We start from the raw sequence: 18,174 nt of genomic DNA on the forward strand, positions 1-18,174 counted from the left end.
TAAAGTGAATGGAAACAGTATGAAGAAATATTGATTATAGAAGGTCTGATTCCATATCTAGGATTGGTAGGTCAATGTAATGGTTGTTTTATGTGAATGCCTTTCATTACTTCAGTTTGCTTGTCATGCGAGTGTGTAATTTGATTTCTAACTGAATCTTAGTCAGCAATGGTTGATATTGTAGCTTTTAGTTAATTAGAATTGCCTTATATATCCATGTTATGTTACCTTTTTTGTTCAGAACATCCCTGTGGAATTCTTCCTTTTAATCAAGTCTTTGATCTCTCATTATAATGTTGAAATTAAAGGCATCCATTCTGGGTACAAGTTTTGTTAGTTGTCATGCACACCATGCTTTCATATTTCTGTTTCCAGTTGAGTGTATTTTCTGTACATCAATAAGTGGACCATTTTAGATGATCTTTTGATTTGGAAGTGATCCTTTGTACTAAAAGAGGGTTGATTGTATTATCAATGATGAAGTTCTAGAAAGAATGATTTATGGAAAATGAATTCGAAAGATTTTTGTCTCCCACTGCTATGCAGAAGAGGACATTGAAATTTTGGTACCTGTACGTCCGACTGTCACACTTGACTTTGTTGACACAACTACTCAGAAACCATGTTACAAAGTCCATTCAAATTTTGGAATATGTAGTTCTTAGTACATACAAATATGTTCAGCAGTGTCTAAAATTAGCATTGTCCTGTGGACACAGTTTCATAATGCCAGTTAAATGAAATTGAAGAGTTTAGTTTCAGCATTTATCACTTGCAATTATTGGATGCATGAATTTAAAGCCTGTTTGGTTTTCAGAATTTTTTGCATGTTGAGTAACCAGAATAGATGGTGGTTTCCTGATCTCCTATACTGTCTCAATATAAATTCAATATAAAATGATGGATGTTCCAAAGAATGTCATGCGATAAATTAAACTTTGATGATATTTCCAAAGTAAGCTTTTTCACATATTTGATAGAGATTATTAATGGTAAATTGATACAATCAGATAAATTTATCACTTTTCTGACAGTTTCATTTCCATAAAATAGTTCTAAGTAAATAAAATTACATGTTCAGTATGTTTTACAAGTAGGTGAAGTTGCATGGTCAATATTGAATTTATTGATGAATTGAAGAAATGCTGCCTGGAGAGATTAATGGTGTTAAACACTGTTTGTACATATGTTGTGTTTCTCAAATGAATGGCATCATGAAATTCTGTATTTTAGATTTGGTGTTATGCAATTGATATATTGTTTAACTACTTCAATACTAAAAGAAAGTTTCACAAATTTGACTGGCATCTTTCTGGTGTTCTCAATAGTTGATGTAAAGTGGTGATATTTTTGTATAGAATATGGCAGGGATGTAAAGCCGAAACATTTTACTATAAAGAGAAAAATATCCTTAAGATATCAACAACTCTTATCATACATTGTTTCAACAATCCTTTTAAAATATCTTACAATGATTTCATCAAATTCATTTTTTCTCCCCTGCAACAAAAGTCATGAAGGGCCAGACTAAGGTATTGTGTTTCTGATGTCTGTATCAGTGTCAATGTTAAGATTTTTATGTTCAGTTTTCTGCTTAAGTAAGTTTTAATGTGAATCACTTGTGCTAGATCAATCACATTTAGTTTGCAAATACATTTAAAAAGCATCACTGCATCACAATTCCATATCTGTTTTGTGCCTCCACAGTCACAATCAGCTGACTGAAATTTCAAATTTCTGGTAAAGATTTTAATGCTACATTTTCTTATTAGGTCAGCTAATGATAGGTCAATCATTTGGTATCTAATTGTATTAGCATTCTGTATTCATTTTCTACCCCACACTCACAGTCTTTAAAATTTAAAATTTCTTTAGATTTTAATGTGAAGTTTCCTGATTATGAACCACTCATGCTAGGTCAATCATGTTTGGTATGCAGTTGCATTAGCATCACTACACTACAATTCCATTTTTATTTTATGCATATGCCCCTTCAGGTGCTCTCAAATATTGAAACTAGGCAATGGTGTGAGACAAGCAAGACATATCTTTGTGATATCAGTTTATGTTCACACTGGCTGTGTTTCTCTTTTGCCTAAATTTTACTAATTGATGTGGACAGGATAAAAAAAAAATTATAAGAATTTGATAGGATAAGTTTTTTTTGGAAAAATTTTACCCCCATTGAAAAAGATAAAATGTATCCTTAATAATGATTGTAATGGAAATTTACATTTTGTTCAAATTGTACAATAAAAGACATTGACAACATAAACTCAATGCAATATCAACCAGCTTTCTCAGCTAAAGTTGACTCTTTCCATATGGTGAACAACAAGTTGTTGGGAAACTCTGTGTTGTAGAATACCTAGGAATATACAAGTCCATATTCCATATGATCATTACAGACACATCTTAGAACGAGACACTATTCATTCCATCAATTTCATTAATTCAATAAAAGTTTTTTTTAAAAGATATTTGTTATGTAGTTAACCTTTATCCTTATTTTTAAGTTGTAGGAGAGACAGAATATTAACCTTTCTACATAACTTGCTGAGTACTTTATGAAGTGTTCCTGGATTGATCCATTGATGTGACATCTTGAGATAATACCTTCTGTTAAATGTCAAATGACTATAAATTTTCATATTTACATTTTTGTTCAATATCTGAATAACAAAAGGTCAAGTTTCTAAGCTCCAATACATTTACTGATCAAATCATTGGTGTAAATTAACCATACTAATCAATCTATTTAGCTTGTCAACATCATGCACCTTTTAGAGCAAGAAAAATCATATCACTATGCTGTTGTAAGGGAGATAACTCTAGCATGTTTTTTAACATTTTATATTATACCTATCTTTCTTCTTTTATTTTGTTTTGTTTCCTTTTGGTACAATTTAAACCAGATCATGTATGCATTTTTTTTGTATAATGAATTCAAATTGTAGACATTATGAGTCAGAATTCACAGGGAAAATGCACAAGTCAATACTAATGAATGGGAGGTAACTCTGTTGTTCTTAGTAATTATTTTTATGGGTATTTGGATTCATCATAATTTTGTGAAATAGGAAATTTAGATAAAGAAAGTCAAAAAATTTATTAGTTTTGTTTTGTTGTTTTGTTGTTTTTTGTTTTTTGTTTTTTTTGCTTATTTTTTTTACTAATACATGTGTAATACCTGTGATTATTTTTGATTTTCCAGGATGAACAGGCTGTTATGTAACTCAATCAGTTCTGACCTTTTATTTGACTGTATTTTTTTAAACTGATTAAAAGGAGATAATTGAGTCTCATCATACACAATATTTTGTGCAATATTTTCTGCACCCTTTCCTTTTTATCTCTTTTGGTCAATTCGTGTGTTTCAAATTAGATCAGCATCAGAACATAAACATATTAAGTAATGCATAAGATGATGGGTAAAAGGAATCAGTTTGAAGCCATGCAAACAAATTGAATTATATATAGACAATAAACAGAACTATGGGAATAACAGTCATAATATCTCATGATTGTAGTAATTTACTGTCTCCCTACAATGACAAATCTAATTATTGGTAACAGATTGATACTGACTTATCAGGCACTGTTATTGATAGAACTTCTGAATATGTTAAAGCAGACCAAAACTATCTAAAAAAAAACAGGGAAAACATATTCTGATTTCCTTCAATCTGAAGCACTTGTATTTCCTTCAACCCTTTTGATTTTTTTCTTCCTATCTGAAGTACTTGTATTTCCTTCAACCCTTTTGATTTTTTTGTTCCTATCTGAAGAACTTGCATTTATCATACAATAAGCTTTGCATTAGAAATGTTTGTACATGAAAAATTGTTGATTCATGATTTTTACAGGTTTAAGTCAAAATAAAACAATGTAAAGACATTGTAAGAATTTCTGTTGTAGAATCTCTTGGAAGAGTTGTGATATACATGTTAACAAGGAGACAGATCTTTAAAGAAAATGTCTTTGGTATGCAAGGTTGTATTTTAGTTTCAAATTGTTCACAGTTTTTGGAACAAATAGTCTAGTTTATATTGTTCAACAGAATGTACAGTTCTAAGTTCAAAAGAATCTGAAAGATAAATTGGAAGATTTCCACTATTTAGTTCAGAAAAAAAAAAAGATTTTATTTTGAATTAATCCGTTATGATTCATTATGCCCATTTGTATGATAGATAACAGTAACCACTAGTGTTAGTCATTCCACTGTACTTCTGTGTTGGTTCTGACTATGGTATAACCACTATTAATTATTTTATCCACCTATTCTTGCCAATATTTATCTATGGTAATTGTTTTCTGATGTAAGTAATATGATCGTTTACACTTTACTTAGGAACATATGCGCTGCACATGTAAACAAACAATTCACCTTACACAAATACTCTGAACTCCAACTATCTAATTGACAAAAAACATGTCTACCCCGTTTATCTGTTTAAATGAGTAAGTACAATTATGATAGGTTATAACTACCACCACTTCCCTTCACAGTATCATCATTTCACCAAGGTTGTTGGATTATAATGTTTTCAAGGACAAACTTTGACCTTATGGATTCTGGGATTAATTTTCCAACATTTGATAGTGTAGATTCTATTTTTAAGAAGCATCGAGCTCGACACCGGGATCGTGTTCAGAGGATGAGGGATAGACATAGACAATTTTTGTCTCCTCTCTCTCTCAGTGGAAATATTGACAAAATGTAAGCTCTCTTCAAATTTTGTGTATTTAAAAAGTCACTTAAAAATAATTTCAGTATTTAACATTTCAGAAAATCAATATAGTTTCAAATGCACGTATTGACCTACTTACTCTCTAACATTTGCATGTAAACTGAAATATTTCATTTATGTAGGATATAGCTGTAGATCATATAAAAGTAATTATAATGTTTAATGGTCCGTGAAAAATAAATATTATATCATACAAATTAGAAGATGATGTGAAATATCAATATTTATGTTTTACATAAAAAGAAATAATATATATGATGGGCCATTATTATTCCATTAGAATCTATAGTCTTGCATGTTGTGTCTGACTGGGTACTGTTTTAATAAGATGATGCATTTCATTGTTCCTTATGGAGTTCTCGTGTATAGTTTATAATTTTGTTGTTGTATTTACAACATTAAAAGATGAAACAGTCTGACAAAAGGGGTAAGGACATTAACTCCTATTTCAGGCCCATGAAATATAATACTTTCAGAAATGATAATCCAAAGTTTGTTTCACACTGAAGTATTTCACAAGAGTTATTTTTAGCATGTTGTTAATGTTTGAGGAAGTCAGTCTACCTTTACTGTACCTTTTATGTGAAGAAAAAGTCAATAATGTGGCAAATTCTTTCTAATTAAAAAGCTTTAATCTATAAATAGTCAAAACTCCAGACTGAAATTACAATCCTAATTTGTTAGGCTATTTTGATTGTCTTATTGACTTTATCCCTTTTCATTTCATGCTTGTAGAATCTTTATACATGTGTAATCTGCACATTAACTCTCTTTCTTCAATATTCTAATATTAAATAGCATTTCCTTAGATAAACTCCACAAAGATCAAATGTCATGTTTTGATAGATTATGAAATATGAAAAGTATTCTCGCCATAGAGTTTGTGTTAATCATAAGAATTTTTTACTTTTATCTTTTAGTGACAATTGGTATTGAAGAAGCTGTTTGAGTTGTTGATCCAATTATCATTTTCCCTTTATCAGACTTGTCTTTCTTCTAATACAATTGATGAACAACACTGTTATTCCATTTTGAAAGTTTTCTTCATATATTGTATTAACTATTTAATATGATATAGATCTAACATGTTCCATGTTTTGTAATGGCATTTCTTGATACAAATTCTGTTTAATCTCAATTTATTGTTATGCTAAGAGATTTTTTTGCCTTTTGCAGTAAATTATTTATTTTATGCATGGTAATGTCCAAGGATGACTCAATATATCATGATAGAATTGATATTTAAATGATGACAGCTCTATTATTGAGTTATGAAATCTGTGTTGGAGAAATCTTACTAAGAAACGATTTTTCCTAAAGTCTTGAAATCATTAGAAAAGAATAGATTTGATGTATTATTTCTGTTATAAATGAAAAGCAATTTGAACGGAAGAAATGTAACATGAGTTTGATCCATTATATATAGGATAAAACCTTGATTGTAGCTGACCTCTGATTAACTCGTATACCGTAATGGTTGCTATAGATTATAAAATCTGTATCATTCAAAAGATGATGTTTATGTGTCCTTGTTTACTACATATTTTTCTTTCCTAAAAATGTACATGTTCAAGATACCAGTTTTGTGTTTTTGAGAAATTGAAAAAGAAAACTTATACTTCTGCCATTATGTCGAAATATATGTCTTAACCTATGGAGACTTCATGTGCATTAAAAGTCCAAACAATCACATCCTATCTGTTTACCTCACTTCTAACAGACGTGTATTGACTGAGGACATTGCTGTCTTTATAAAACAATTCTCTTCATCACCTCAGTTAACAATGAATTTTATTGAGCCATTTCAATGCTAATTAAGGTATTCTCTGTAGTCTCAGCACGTTACTTTTTACAGATAAGTATGGTTAGAATCACATTGAACAGCACTAGACAATTAATATGAAGATAATGGTTTAAATGCTACCAATTACTTGTGTGATAAAACAACAGTCTTGTTAGGACTGACAAAGAAAAACAATACATCAGATTCTGACATATATATATAGGTACTTCCAGATTCTAGAGGGGAGAACTAAAATTAAGAGAATTTATAAAAGTTCACAGAGTGGTTTCAGTGCTGCTGTTTTGTTATACATTTGGACAGATGATAATTAAATATGATAGGGTCATGTCAGTATCATTCTGAAGTGTTGAACCTTTATGCTCTGTAGAAGTATACTCTGCCAATACATCATATTAAATTTACTGGTAGGTGCCATTAGATTCTTTGTTATGTCACTTAAAGAATTATTTTCCTCTGCAACTCACTCCCGAAACATTAGTTAAGGAAACCAAAACCGAGTTAAAGATCCAACTATGTATTCCAAATATACTTGCCTTTTATTATGAATTGATGTTTAGATGCTCTTATGTGAAGTATTGTGTCTTACAACCTAAATGTGTATTAGTCAATAATAATAGTACAATCTTTAATTATTTCTTGTTCTATAGTTTATGTGTTTGTCTGGTCTGTCAAACAAAAACACCTGTCAACTTCAAATAAAAATGAACTTTTCTTGGTCATTTTAATACCCAAACTCAGTGAGTGGCTGCTATTTTGGTCTGTCATTCTGACTGTCAGACTTTTGTCTCAGTTAAATGGATTGAATTTTATGTGGTATGTGCCTTAAATTTCTATTGTTGAGGTATATGTTGTAAGTAGTATGAACTTCCTGTAGGAGTCAGGGTATACATAGCACAACCACCATGTCTAGGATGAACTTCCTGTAGGAGTCAGGGTATACATAACACAACCACCATGTCTAGGATGAACTTCCTGTAGGAGTCAGGGTATACATAACACAACCACCATGTCTAGGATGAACTTCCTGTAGGAGTCAGGGTATACATAGCACAACCACCATGTCTAGGATGAACTTCCTGTAGGAGTCAGGGTATACATAGCACAACCACCATGTGGTTTTCACTATTTCAGTATAAAGTCTTTCAAGAACTAGAACACTTTTGGAATACTCCTTCAGTATCTTTGCTAGTTTATATCTGGTAAGTAAACAGGACTCCCATGGATTATTATGACAGTCTTATGATTTACAATGATATAAAACTGACCTGATCTGCCATGGATATGTCACAAGTTCAACATTGTCACTGATAATTGATGTTATCTTAAAGTAATAAGTCAATACATGTGCTATTATCTGTTTCAGTGATCCTTATATACATAGTAAAATGTACAAAAAGATTTATGTGCAGAGAAAATGGTTGACTTTTTGTAGGATTTCTTGCTGTGTGATGTGGTGTTGTTCTAGAATCTGTACAGAATTAGTTTGGCTTTGTGAGCGTCATTGAGTTTGTCTCTTAGATTTATTCCAGTAATCTGAAGATATTGATTTGAAATTATGTCCTTTTCAGAAAATTTAAACAAGTTGGGAATAAGTTTAGTTATTTGCCTGTCTTGTAATTAATTTATCAATATCACTTGCTGTCCTTTACACCAGGGAAATTATATTGTTTTTAAATCTCCTACTTCTGTAACTTGATTCCAAGTTTGTTGTTATGTTTCTGATTACACAGACTTATTTGTCCTCTTTCTCTCCCTGTGTCATGTGGAGAGAAATAGATGGGAGTACTTCAGTCTCTATAGTATTCATTAAAGAGCTTTATAGTTTACATATGAGTTTTAATCACAACATTTTGTTACTGAACATCTCTGTCTGTATTGACTTTATTTTAATAGTGGTGTTATTATTACTCAACATATATCATACAAGGAAAAGCTTCTAATAACTGTTATTGCTGTCCTGAGGGGCAAATATAAAGAAGAATCCAACTAAAATATGTTGTAGCATAATTAATCTTTAGAATATTAAAACTTAAGATTTAAATTTGAAGTTAACCATGGCTTAAAAGATGAATAGGTTTCTTATATGAATGAAGATGCAAGATCACCAGTTTGAGATATTCTAGTCTTTTTCATGAATGGAGCATAGTGGAACAAGTGAAAAGACCAAGAATTATCTTATGAGTGAAAGATAACCTGATCTTTTGTCTTCAGTGAGAATAAAACCTGTTTCTTCCTTGAAAACATATATATTGTGTTTGGTTATCCAGGAGAGCACCGCCATTTCTGGAAACATGATATATAGGGACATCAAATTTTATCTTGCCTTTGTTTTGAATATGTCTACAACGCTGTCACTTCTTAAATGTTTCATTGATTAGGAGTATGAGTTAAGTCCTAGTCTTACACAGGTGGTCTAAACTTGCAAAGGGCTCTGTCTGGTAGAGGAATTACATTCACCTCTATAATGAGTGTTCATTTGACTTGTAATCAGTAGGCTAACTTTGAAATAAGTGGAGCTCAATCTGTCATGCATTATGGTTACCATTTTGTATTTAGATTTGATTTGTAACAAGCTTTCTGATTAGTTGCCTCTCTATGAGCCAACCAGGTTATTTTTTATAAGAAGGTTTGGCACTGTGACATCATTAACATTATTGGCTTGCAGTCCCTTTTTCTAATTATCCCAAACAAAATAACTTTTTGCTCACTAATCCATTCTTGATATCTTCTAATTTTTGAACTGGTACCAGGTTTCTGCCAATTTACACTTTTTGTAAACTGCTTTGCAGTTTATAAGCATAAACTGCTGCAGTCTAGGTTATTTCAGTTTGTATAACCTTATCAAAATTAAGAAACATCCCTAAGATATAAAGAACACTATGCTGTTTACTTTGGGAACATGTAGCCTTCTTCCTCTTTTAACTGAGACTGCTCAAATTCCTTGTCGTTAATTTACCATAGAAATGCCAAAATTTAAAAAAAAAAAAAAAGATTACAGATATTTTGTATCCAGGGTTTACAAGATTAAGAACTTTCCTAGGAATCATGTAAATGTTCTGATTGTTTATTTTGATAATGGATACTTTACTTTATTGATTATATAAACTTTACAACTGTTGGATTTTATGTCATAACAAATTGAAATATTTGTATTAACTTTTATATGCATATTAAAATCATTGAAATGATATTGAATAATTAAGGGGGGTGGATTTTTGTATTTTTCCTAATTTTTAGCTCACCTGGCCAAAGGCCAAGTGAGCTTATGCCATCGCTTGGCGTTTTCATCGTCATTGTGGATATATTTTCCAAAGTCTTCTTCTCTGAAACTACTAAACAGACAAATTTTGAACTTAGCGTGATTGTTTCTTAGGGTATTCTGCACAAAATGACTGTTTAGATTTTTTATTCATGAAAAAACATGGCCACTGTTACAAAAAATAGAACATAGGTGTCAGATGGCAGTTTTGTTGCAAATATCCCAAAAACTGTTGCCTTTGGCAAATTTTGGCATGGAAAATAATGTTCAGCATCATGAGTTGAACCTATGCCAAAATTTTCAAGACGGATTTGTCAAGTGATGTAGGAGTTACAGCCCCTGAAACAGGTTTTTTTTGGCATTTTTCTATATGCAACTTGAAAATCTTATTCTCAAAATCTATAGCACAGAATTCAATGAAAGTTGGCATATATGTTCCTTAGGGTATCAGACACAAAATGACTGTTGGGATTTTTTGATTCATGAAAAAACATGGCTGCTGTTACTTAAAAGCATGGGGATCAGAAGGCAGTTTTTTGCAAATAACTAAAAACCTTTGTCTTTAGCAAATTTCTGGCAAATGGTAATATTGTTAAGCATCATGAGAAGGACCTATGCCGAAATTTTCAAAACCATTCATTGACAGATGTAGGAGTTACGGCCCCTGAAACAGTTTTTCTGTTTTTTTTGGTTTTTTTTTCACATGTACAACTTTGAAAATCTTCTTCTCTAAAACCATTTAAGATCATTGAATGAAGATATGTATAATAGTTCTTTAGTGTATTGTGCTCAAAATGACTGTTGTGACTTTTAATCCGTGAATAGATATGGCTGCCTATACTAAAAATGGAACTTAGGGGTCGGAAGGCAGGTTTTTGAAAATAATTCAAAAATTGTTGCCTTTAACAAAATTCTGGTTCAGGTCATGAAAATGCTATTAAAAGCATTTCCTGCATTTTACAATTTAGTTGATTTTAACTTAGCCAGTCTCATTCCTCAAGTTTTTTTCAAATAAGCAATTGGTTAACCAGGTGAGTGATTCAGGCTCTCTTGAGCCTCTAGTTATTGTGAGCAATTTCTGTGTGATTTTTTTTTAGTTTTTTTGTGGGTATTCTGTTGTATAACATTGTGTGATTAGAAATGGACTAGTTGTTCATCATGATTAAATCATGCATGATTTTTAATTTCAAGAAGAGTGATGTCGTGGACAGTTGATCATTGGTCAAGATTTATAGATTCTGTAGTCACATCTGATTCATCAATATTTCACACCCTTTTTTTTCATGATGGCTGTCTCTTAGTATTAGACATATGTCTTTTGCTATGGAAAGAGTAATCAAGGGAACCAAGGTTATAGCGGTAATCAAAAGAATGTAATCCAGGGACAATGACCAGACATGGAAAACAGACATACACAACAAAGAACATAAAGTAACTGAAATCATACATACAAAGTAACAAAAGCGAATGAGCAACTCGGACTCCACTGAAACTGGGAACATGGACCAGGTGCACCGGTAGGGTAAGCACCCTCTGCTTTTCTAGAAACATTTGCCGAGTTGCTCATAAAAAGTCAAGTCCAGGGTAGACAAACGAGGAAAGGAAAACTATGATTTGTGGAATAAATTAGTTTTCATGGTGCAGATAGATACACCATAACGATCCACGAGTTCATGATGACGACCATAAAACTTCTGTAGTGATGACTTCATTCTTGTAGCAACATAACCCTGTTCCAGAAGCTTATTTGTTAGAATTGGTCTTGAGTTGAAACATTAGTCTTTCTTAAAGATACTTTTCCTTCTTGGAATGAGAAGTATTGACAGATGTGTACAGTCTTTTTAACCTGGTTGATCGACAATAGATACCATTACTACTTAATTTATCTCCACTTTTCCTTTATTTCATTATTTATTCATAGCTATTTATGATATTATAGACTGACCTGATAAAGTTTGCCTCTTCAATTATCAATATGTGACAATGTATCAGATATGGACCAATTGAGTTCTTTATTGTTGACTAACTTTGACGCAAATTCTTGCTTATCTGTCAGAAAGGATTCAGTGATGTGGAAAATATTATAGAAAATTTTCATTCTTTTGGATAAAATTACATCTTTATATATACAGACTACACCTGTTATATTATTGTGGAATTAACATGTTTTTTTTTTATTTGGGGATATCAGAAACATAAGTAACTGTTGCCAACATTGATTTCATTCTAGAGGATACACATTAAATAAGTAAATCATACAGGAAACAATTAAATTTTCATGATGGTTTAATCTCTATAGACTGTTCTTTGTTGATTATTTCATACAAGTTAAAGAAGAAAAGAAATTCTATATAATCACAGAGAATTGTATAATTACCTGAAAGGACCTCTATTAATTTGATTTTTATCCTTCAAAAGGTGGAAACAGTAAAGATTTATTTGTCAAATTCTCATTAGAAGCTCTTTAGGTGCAATTATTGGTGATTGAATGGGTTACTAATTAGCATTACAATATTTCACTGGGAGATTATGTGACAGCAAGAAGACTAATCGTCTGTTAATCCCCCCATCGTCTACTGTGTGAAATGATTATCTGCATGTGAAGAAATTTACTGAAGGCATATGACAAGCCACAGTTCGATTGAAATTTGATTCTGTTGGAAATTTGTAAACCATAGATAGAGGATGAAGGATTTTTATGGTGTTTTCTGTGATAGAATTGTTGTTTTATGAATAGTTGTTTATAATTGACCTATCTGTAGAATTATCTATTGACATACTAAGGACAATAAAGGTGTAATGATCAATGATTTAAGTGATTTTAGGTAAATTGATGGATTTGTACATCGAATGACTTCAATTGTTACCACTCGGGATGTTACATTGTCAATATCCACTATCATTAGTCCGTTAATTATTAAGTCAACCCAGACTGATGGAGAGTTGTTGTGTGTTAAGTATGTTATGATTGGGTCAGGAAGCTACTCGGAAAGAGAACCAAGCGTATGCTAATGTTTACTATAACTCAGCTGTAATTATACCATTTCACGGATTAACGTTTCCATCAGGGAAGTTTAATTTACTGATATGTGTTTGCCCTGTTTTAAGCTTTAAATTTGACGTAAAGTAAAATTGCATAATTTTTTTTAACCATATAAGTGTTTTAAATAACTTGGATAGTCAATTTAAATATTGTAAACATTTTTGTTTTGAATGTAAACAAAATGACCACAAGATCTTAAGAGAGAAAGTATTGATGCAGAATAATGAATTAGATTACAGATGAAATCTTTCACACTATGCTCCAGTTTATAAAAGCAACTGAGTGTATATGGAATGAATGCATGGTGTAATTCTGAGGATCTTAAATCTTTGGATGTATTGATGATTGACTATTTGATGTGGTATAAATACAGGGAACATCAGGTTTTATTCTTATAATTCCTTGGTAGAAAATCCAAAGCTATGTTGACAGTTCCAGCAATCCAAGAACCCAGGAGACGTCATTCATGGATTTGGTAAGTTAGCAGATTTTCAAGGTATTATTTGTTTTTATAATTTAAAAAAAATTCTATTTTTTGGAATGGTATTGATTTTTATAATTCACCTCAGTGCAATATATTCACCTTTGCTAATCACCTTGTCAGCTTAATTTTTGTGGGTTTCATTTGTTTTCTGGATTTCAGTTTTGTTATATGTTTTTCATACAAGATTTTGAAAAAATACATGTGTATATGCCATAATTTTTTTGAGAGTTGCAAATTGATAAGTGAAAGGACCAATTAAGTATTGTACATTTGTTTTTAAAATAATGTGATCATTTTATTATGTAATAGATATGACAGTTTTTTTTTCTATGAATAAAGTGGTATGATGGGTTTCCTAATGATTTATTGTCCAGTTGTGATATTTCAATAAATGATGTTATTTGTTATAACCTCATAAGCATAAGTCCAAACAGGTCAGTTGATTTTGTTAAAATTTTGAGCATCATGTGTAGATGTGCATGAAGGAAAATAGTTAATGTCTTATGCCTGCAAAGAGAGTAATCCATCTTGAGGGGGCAGCATGATATATGTCCAATATAAGCAGGGGGTATTTTCTTGTGAGCTTGCTCTTATTACTTCCAGTTTTTCTAAACGCTTGCCGATTTGAGCCAAATTTTATTATGTGAATGTATCTTTGATAGTTTACAGACTTAATGTGGTCCTGATATTTTGAAGAAATTATGGACTTTTGGACTAGATTAATTCTTAAAGCTTCATCCTTTTCCCCACTTTTTGACCACAGTATCAGGAACTAATTCAGTATCTAAAACTAAACTATGGTCCAAAATAAAAGATCTACAAGCTTAATACATGCATGTAGTCCATAATCACCTATACTGAAAATATTCATTAGGACTAAGGCAACCATTATTACTGTTGAAGTACTTATACTTTACTTGATTTGCTGTAGTGTGATTGGTATTCCATATTTATTTGCCAACCTTGCATAATTCCATGGGTCTTAATATTACCACAAACCGTCCTATAATAGTATCACCCTGTCTTTTTCATTGATGTTGTTGGCTTCTGTTAACTTTTGTCTATTTACTATACTTAAGTAAAATTTAAATGATCTTTTTGAAATTTTAACGCATTGTTCCAAGGCACATGGCAGTAGGCCTTATCTTTTTTAGAGGTGTTTGTCCTCCATTTTGAAAAGAATAAGAAAATGGAAAATGGGTGCTATTTTTAGAATTGGTAAGAAATGTTCATTGTTGATTCCATTTTGATGGTTGAGATGTCAATGTGTTCTTTTGAAAATTCTGTTTTAAAATTGTTTTACATGGTAGACTCAACTTAAATCATTTTGGAGTTAAAGGGGTAGAAAATTGGGCCACACCAAAAAAATCTACTTTTTTACTTTTCGTCCAATATTGCATTTTCCTTTCTAGTAATAAGTGGTCAAAGGGGCTGAACCTCCAAAAATAGACTTTTTTTTATATTCTTTGTCCAGTTCGAAATTTCTTCTTAGTTGATTCCTCATGAAATTCCCTTCCTGCAGATTTTAGATATCTCTTACGGTTTTCAAGTTAGAAGGGGCTAAAGGGGTTTCTGCAATAAAAAAAACTTTTTTTTTATTGGATTCCTTATAAAAAATCCCTGCCTGCATTATTCAGTCAGGATTCCTTATAAAAAATCCCTGCCTGCATTATTCAATCAGGATTCCTTATAAAAAATCCCTGCCTGCATTATTCAATCAGATTTCAAAGGTCTAACAGACCACACCTGAAAAAAATCAATCATTTTATTTTTGGTCCAATTTGGAAAATTTTAATTAATTTTCAAAATTATGTTGTATTCTGCTCAAGCAAGTTATATTGTCTTTAATGAACTGTAAGTCCCTTTCCTTAAAAGTGTCAAAAACTAATCTTATGTCCACACTTGCCTCAAGTGAACAGAGTTTGACATGCTCCGGTAGTATAATGCTGCAATGCAAGAAGCTCTTTGTTGTTTTATTCTGGTATGGTTTCATCTTTTACTCTGTTTCCTCAGTGTATTTACTGCATTGCCATTTTACATGTTTAAGCATCATTTTGTATATACTTGGACATTTTCTAGTTCATATTAACCTATTTTATTATATGATGATGTCAGAATTAAACAGCCTAACATTAACAGAGTCTTATAAAGTGGAATCCAAATATTTTGAATTGAAATTAAGTATTTTATCAAACAACTATGTGACATTAAGAAAAATATTTGACATGAGAGATTTAAGTATGAATGACATAATATATTACAAGTTTCCTTCCGAGCAGAAATGCACTTTTATTTTTGAGTTATAAGGAGGCTTATAGTATTATTTATCTACTACTCTAAATTGATAACCTCAATAGAAGCATGGATTCATTGAACTTCAGCTGATAAAATATCTATCTAAAATTTCATTGAGATTAAGCTTTATAGGAGTGGCATTGTCTTATTTGAATGTGTGAATACACTTTTTGTAGATTATTTTATTGTTTTTCCAGTGAAGAGGTAGAGACAAAATACTGTCTGAAAAGACAGGATTTCTACCTGATTATGTGGAGTTATAGTAGACTTGAAAATGGAGACAATATAACCATGTTAGTCCATTTGTCTATCTGTTAGTCTATTTGTCTATCTGTTAGTCCATTTGTCTATCTGTTAGTCCATTTGTCTATCTGTTAGTCTATTTGTCTATCTGTTAGTCTATTTGTCTATCTGTTAGTCTGTTTGCTCATTGACTCCTAATAATCCAGGCTCTTGTAAATAATATGTGAGATATAATCTGGTGAATCATTGCTATCATTAGTTAGTTATTGTGATTTTCCCTATGATTTTGGTCAGAAATTCTTACCAAGCATTTGTAAGATAAAAGTATGATCCATGTAGAACTTACTCCTATGATCCACGTATCCACGTAGAACTTACGCCTATGATCCACATAGAACTTACTCCTATGATCCACGTAGAACTTACGCCTATGATCCACAGAACTTACTCCTATGATCCACGTAGAACTTACGCCTATGATCCACGTAGAACTTACTCCTATGATCCACGTAGAACTTACTCCCAAGTGTTTTTAGCAATTAGTTCTGGAAGATAAACTATGGAATGGCGTTATTTTATGAGTTATTGATCCATTTACTGGATTCTCAATCTGTCTTTTTGCCATCAATATTAAGATATTAAAATTTCTGATTTAATGCCCTTGATCCAGTTAATGCCCCTGTATACAGTTAATGCCCCTGTTTACAGTTAATGCCCCTGTATACAGTTAATGCCCCTGTTTCACCCTATTTTATAGCTTTTAAAGGAAAACTATAGGGTGGTATTAAGTGTCTATAAGTTTGTATACATTCAGTCATGCCATTTATTTGAAAACTTTTTTATCCATGAATTAAGAATTATTTTATTCTTTTTTTTTTAAATTGAATTGATTCTCTTTGAAATGAGTTAGCAATATTTTATAAATAAAATTAGTTGGTTGGTTCAGTCAGCTGACAGTTGTTTTGCCCTGAGTCCATGTAATCATAACAGTCCCTGACACCTGTTTACCTGGGTTGTTTACGCTCAAATACCACGGTAACATGTTGGTAAAATGTGTTAAATTGTGAATTGTAAAAATAAGTGGGATAAAAATGATTCAGCTAAGGAGGAGAAGTTCAAGGTAGGTAATTCTGCAATGATTGGGACAGTAGGGCTACTGGATAATTAAAATTTACTTTGTTATGATAAAATTACACTAAAACTAAATCATTTCATTTGCATCTTGTACCAGATACCTGTATTTGAATGCATCATATTTTATTTAAATGGAGAATTTCCTTTTGTTAAATTCTTCAATATAGTAGTTAACATGGAAGAAGTTTTGTTGGTAATATTTGGTCATATTATTGAATTAAGTTATATATTATTTTTATCAGGTTATATGTGTTTTTAGTTTCTTTCCCCTCATTTTTCCATTTATAATCCTTCCATATTAATAATACTTTTACATCCTTTAATACTATTCATTTGACCGAATTGTGATATTTATTTTGAAATTGAAGACTAGTTCAGTATATTAACTTGGTGATTGTACAGTATGTGAAATGTGATGTTTCATCTGTAGACAAATAAAAAATATATAAAATGATGAAGATGATAATAAATGGTCGATATTTGTAGTAATGTTAATATCTGTAGCCTTTAGTCTATATAGGTCAGGACAGTGATCAAATAACTATAGTAGATATAACCTGAAGCCAGACAGTCATCTAGGATCACTGGACATTTACATTTTATCATTTGCATTATCAAACAGTGAAGTTAGAGGATTTGTATTGCATATAATGGTTAAAAATCAGAATAGGTTTCTTAGTATTTTGTTTATATGCCGTTTTACTTAATACAAGTCCCAATTTAAAGAACTCAATAGTGCAAGTCCCAATCTAATTGACTTGTTCCAAGTCCAAATCTGTAAGTTAAATGCTGGTTAAATTTATCACCTGATTACAAGCATCTTTCTACTTATAAAAGGAATAGCATAGCAGTTAATAAGATTTAAATTCAAATTCTAATCAAGGCATATACACATACATTGATTGGATAATTTCATTAAGCTCCATGAAATAGATGCTAGCTTTTTATTGGATAGATACTATTGAATACCATACCAGGTTTCACTAACAGGACCTAAATTCAGTCACTGTTTATATTAACCAAGTACATATTTAATGAATCAAAGATTAAAAAATAAGTTATTTATGTATTATTTACATTCTAGCTTTTAACCTCTGAATGGATATATTATCCAATAAGACATATTAAAAGCTGTTAATTCTAGAATTATGTCATAATACC

The 18,174-nt window shown here is 31.1% G+C and overlaps 1 protein-coding gene across 13 annotated transcripts in view; it reads left to right on the forward strand.

The window, feature by feature from the left end:
• Positions 1 to 18,174, forward strand: part of LOC148630167 (3',5'-cyclic-AMP phosphodiesterase 4C-like) — a 182,774-nt gene that overhangs the window by 57,792 nt on the left and 106,808 nt on the right. For 3 of the 13 annotated variants that reach the window (XM_088562146.1, XM_088562169.1, XM_088562197.1), the window contains exon 1: positions 4,527 to 4,720. The exons of 4 other annotated variants lie outside the window; for them this stretch is intronic. In XM_088562146.1, the coding sequence (XP_088418272.1) occupies positions 4,542 to 4,720 (179 nt within the window). In that variant the 5' untranslated portion in view covers positions 4,527 to 4,541. Of the gene's footprint in view, positions 1 to 4,385; positions 4,462 to 4,526; positions 4,721 to 12,780; positions 13,333 to 16,867; positions 17,000 to 18,174 lie in introns of those variants that run through there. 6 more of the 13 variants (XM_088562311.1, XM_088562302.1, XM_088562230.1 and 3 more) reach the window with 6 other exon arrangements.

This window comes from Perna viridis, chromosome 1 (genome assembly GCF_037379345.1).
Source record: "Perna viridis isolate PV_CMFRI_1.1 ecotype Kerala chromosome 1, ASM3737934v1, whole genome shotgun sequence".
NCBI lineage: Eukaryota > Metazoa > Mollusca > Bivalvia > Mytilida > Mytilidae > Perna > Perna viridis.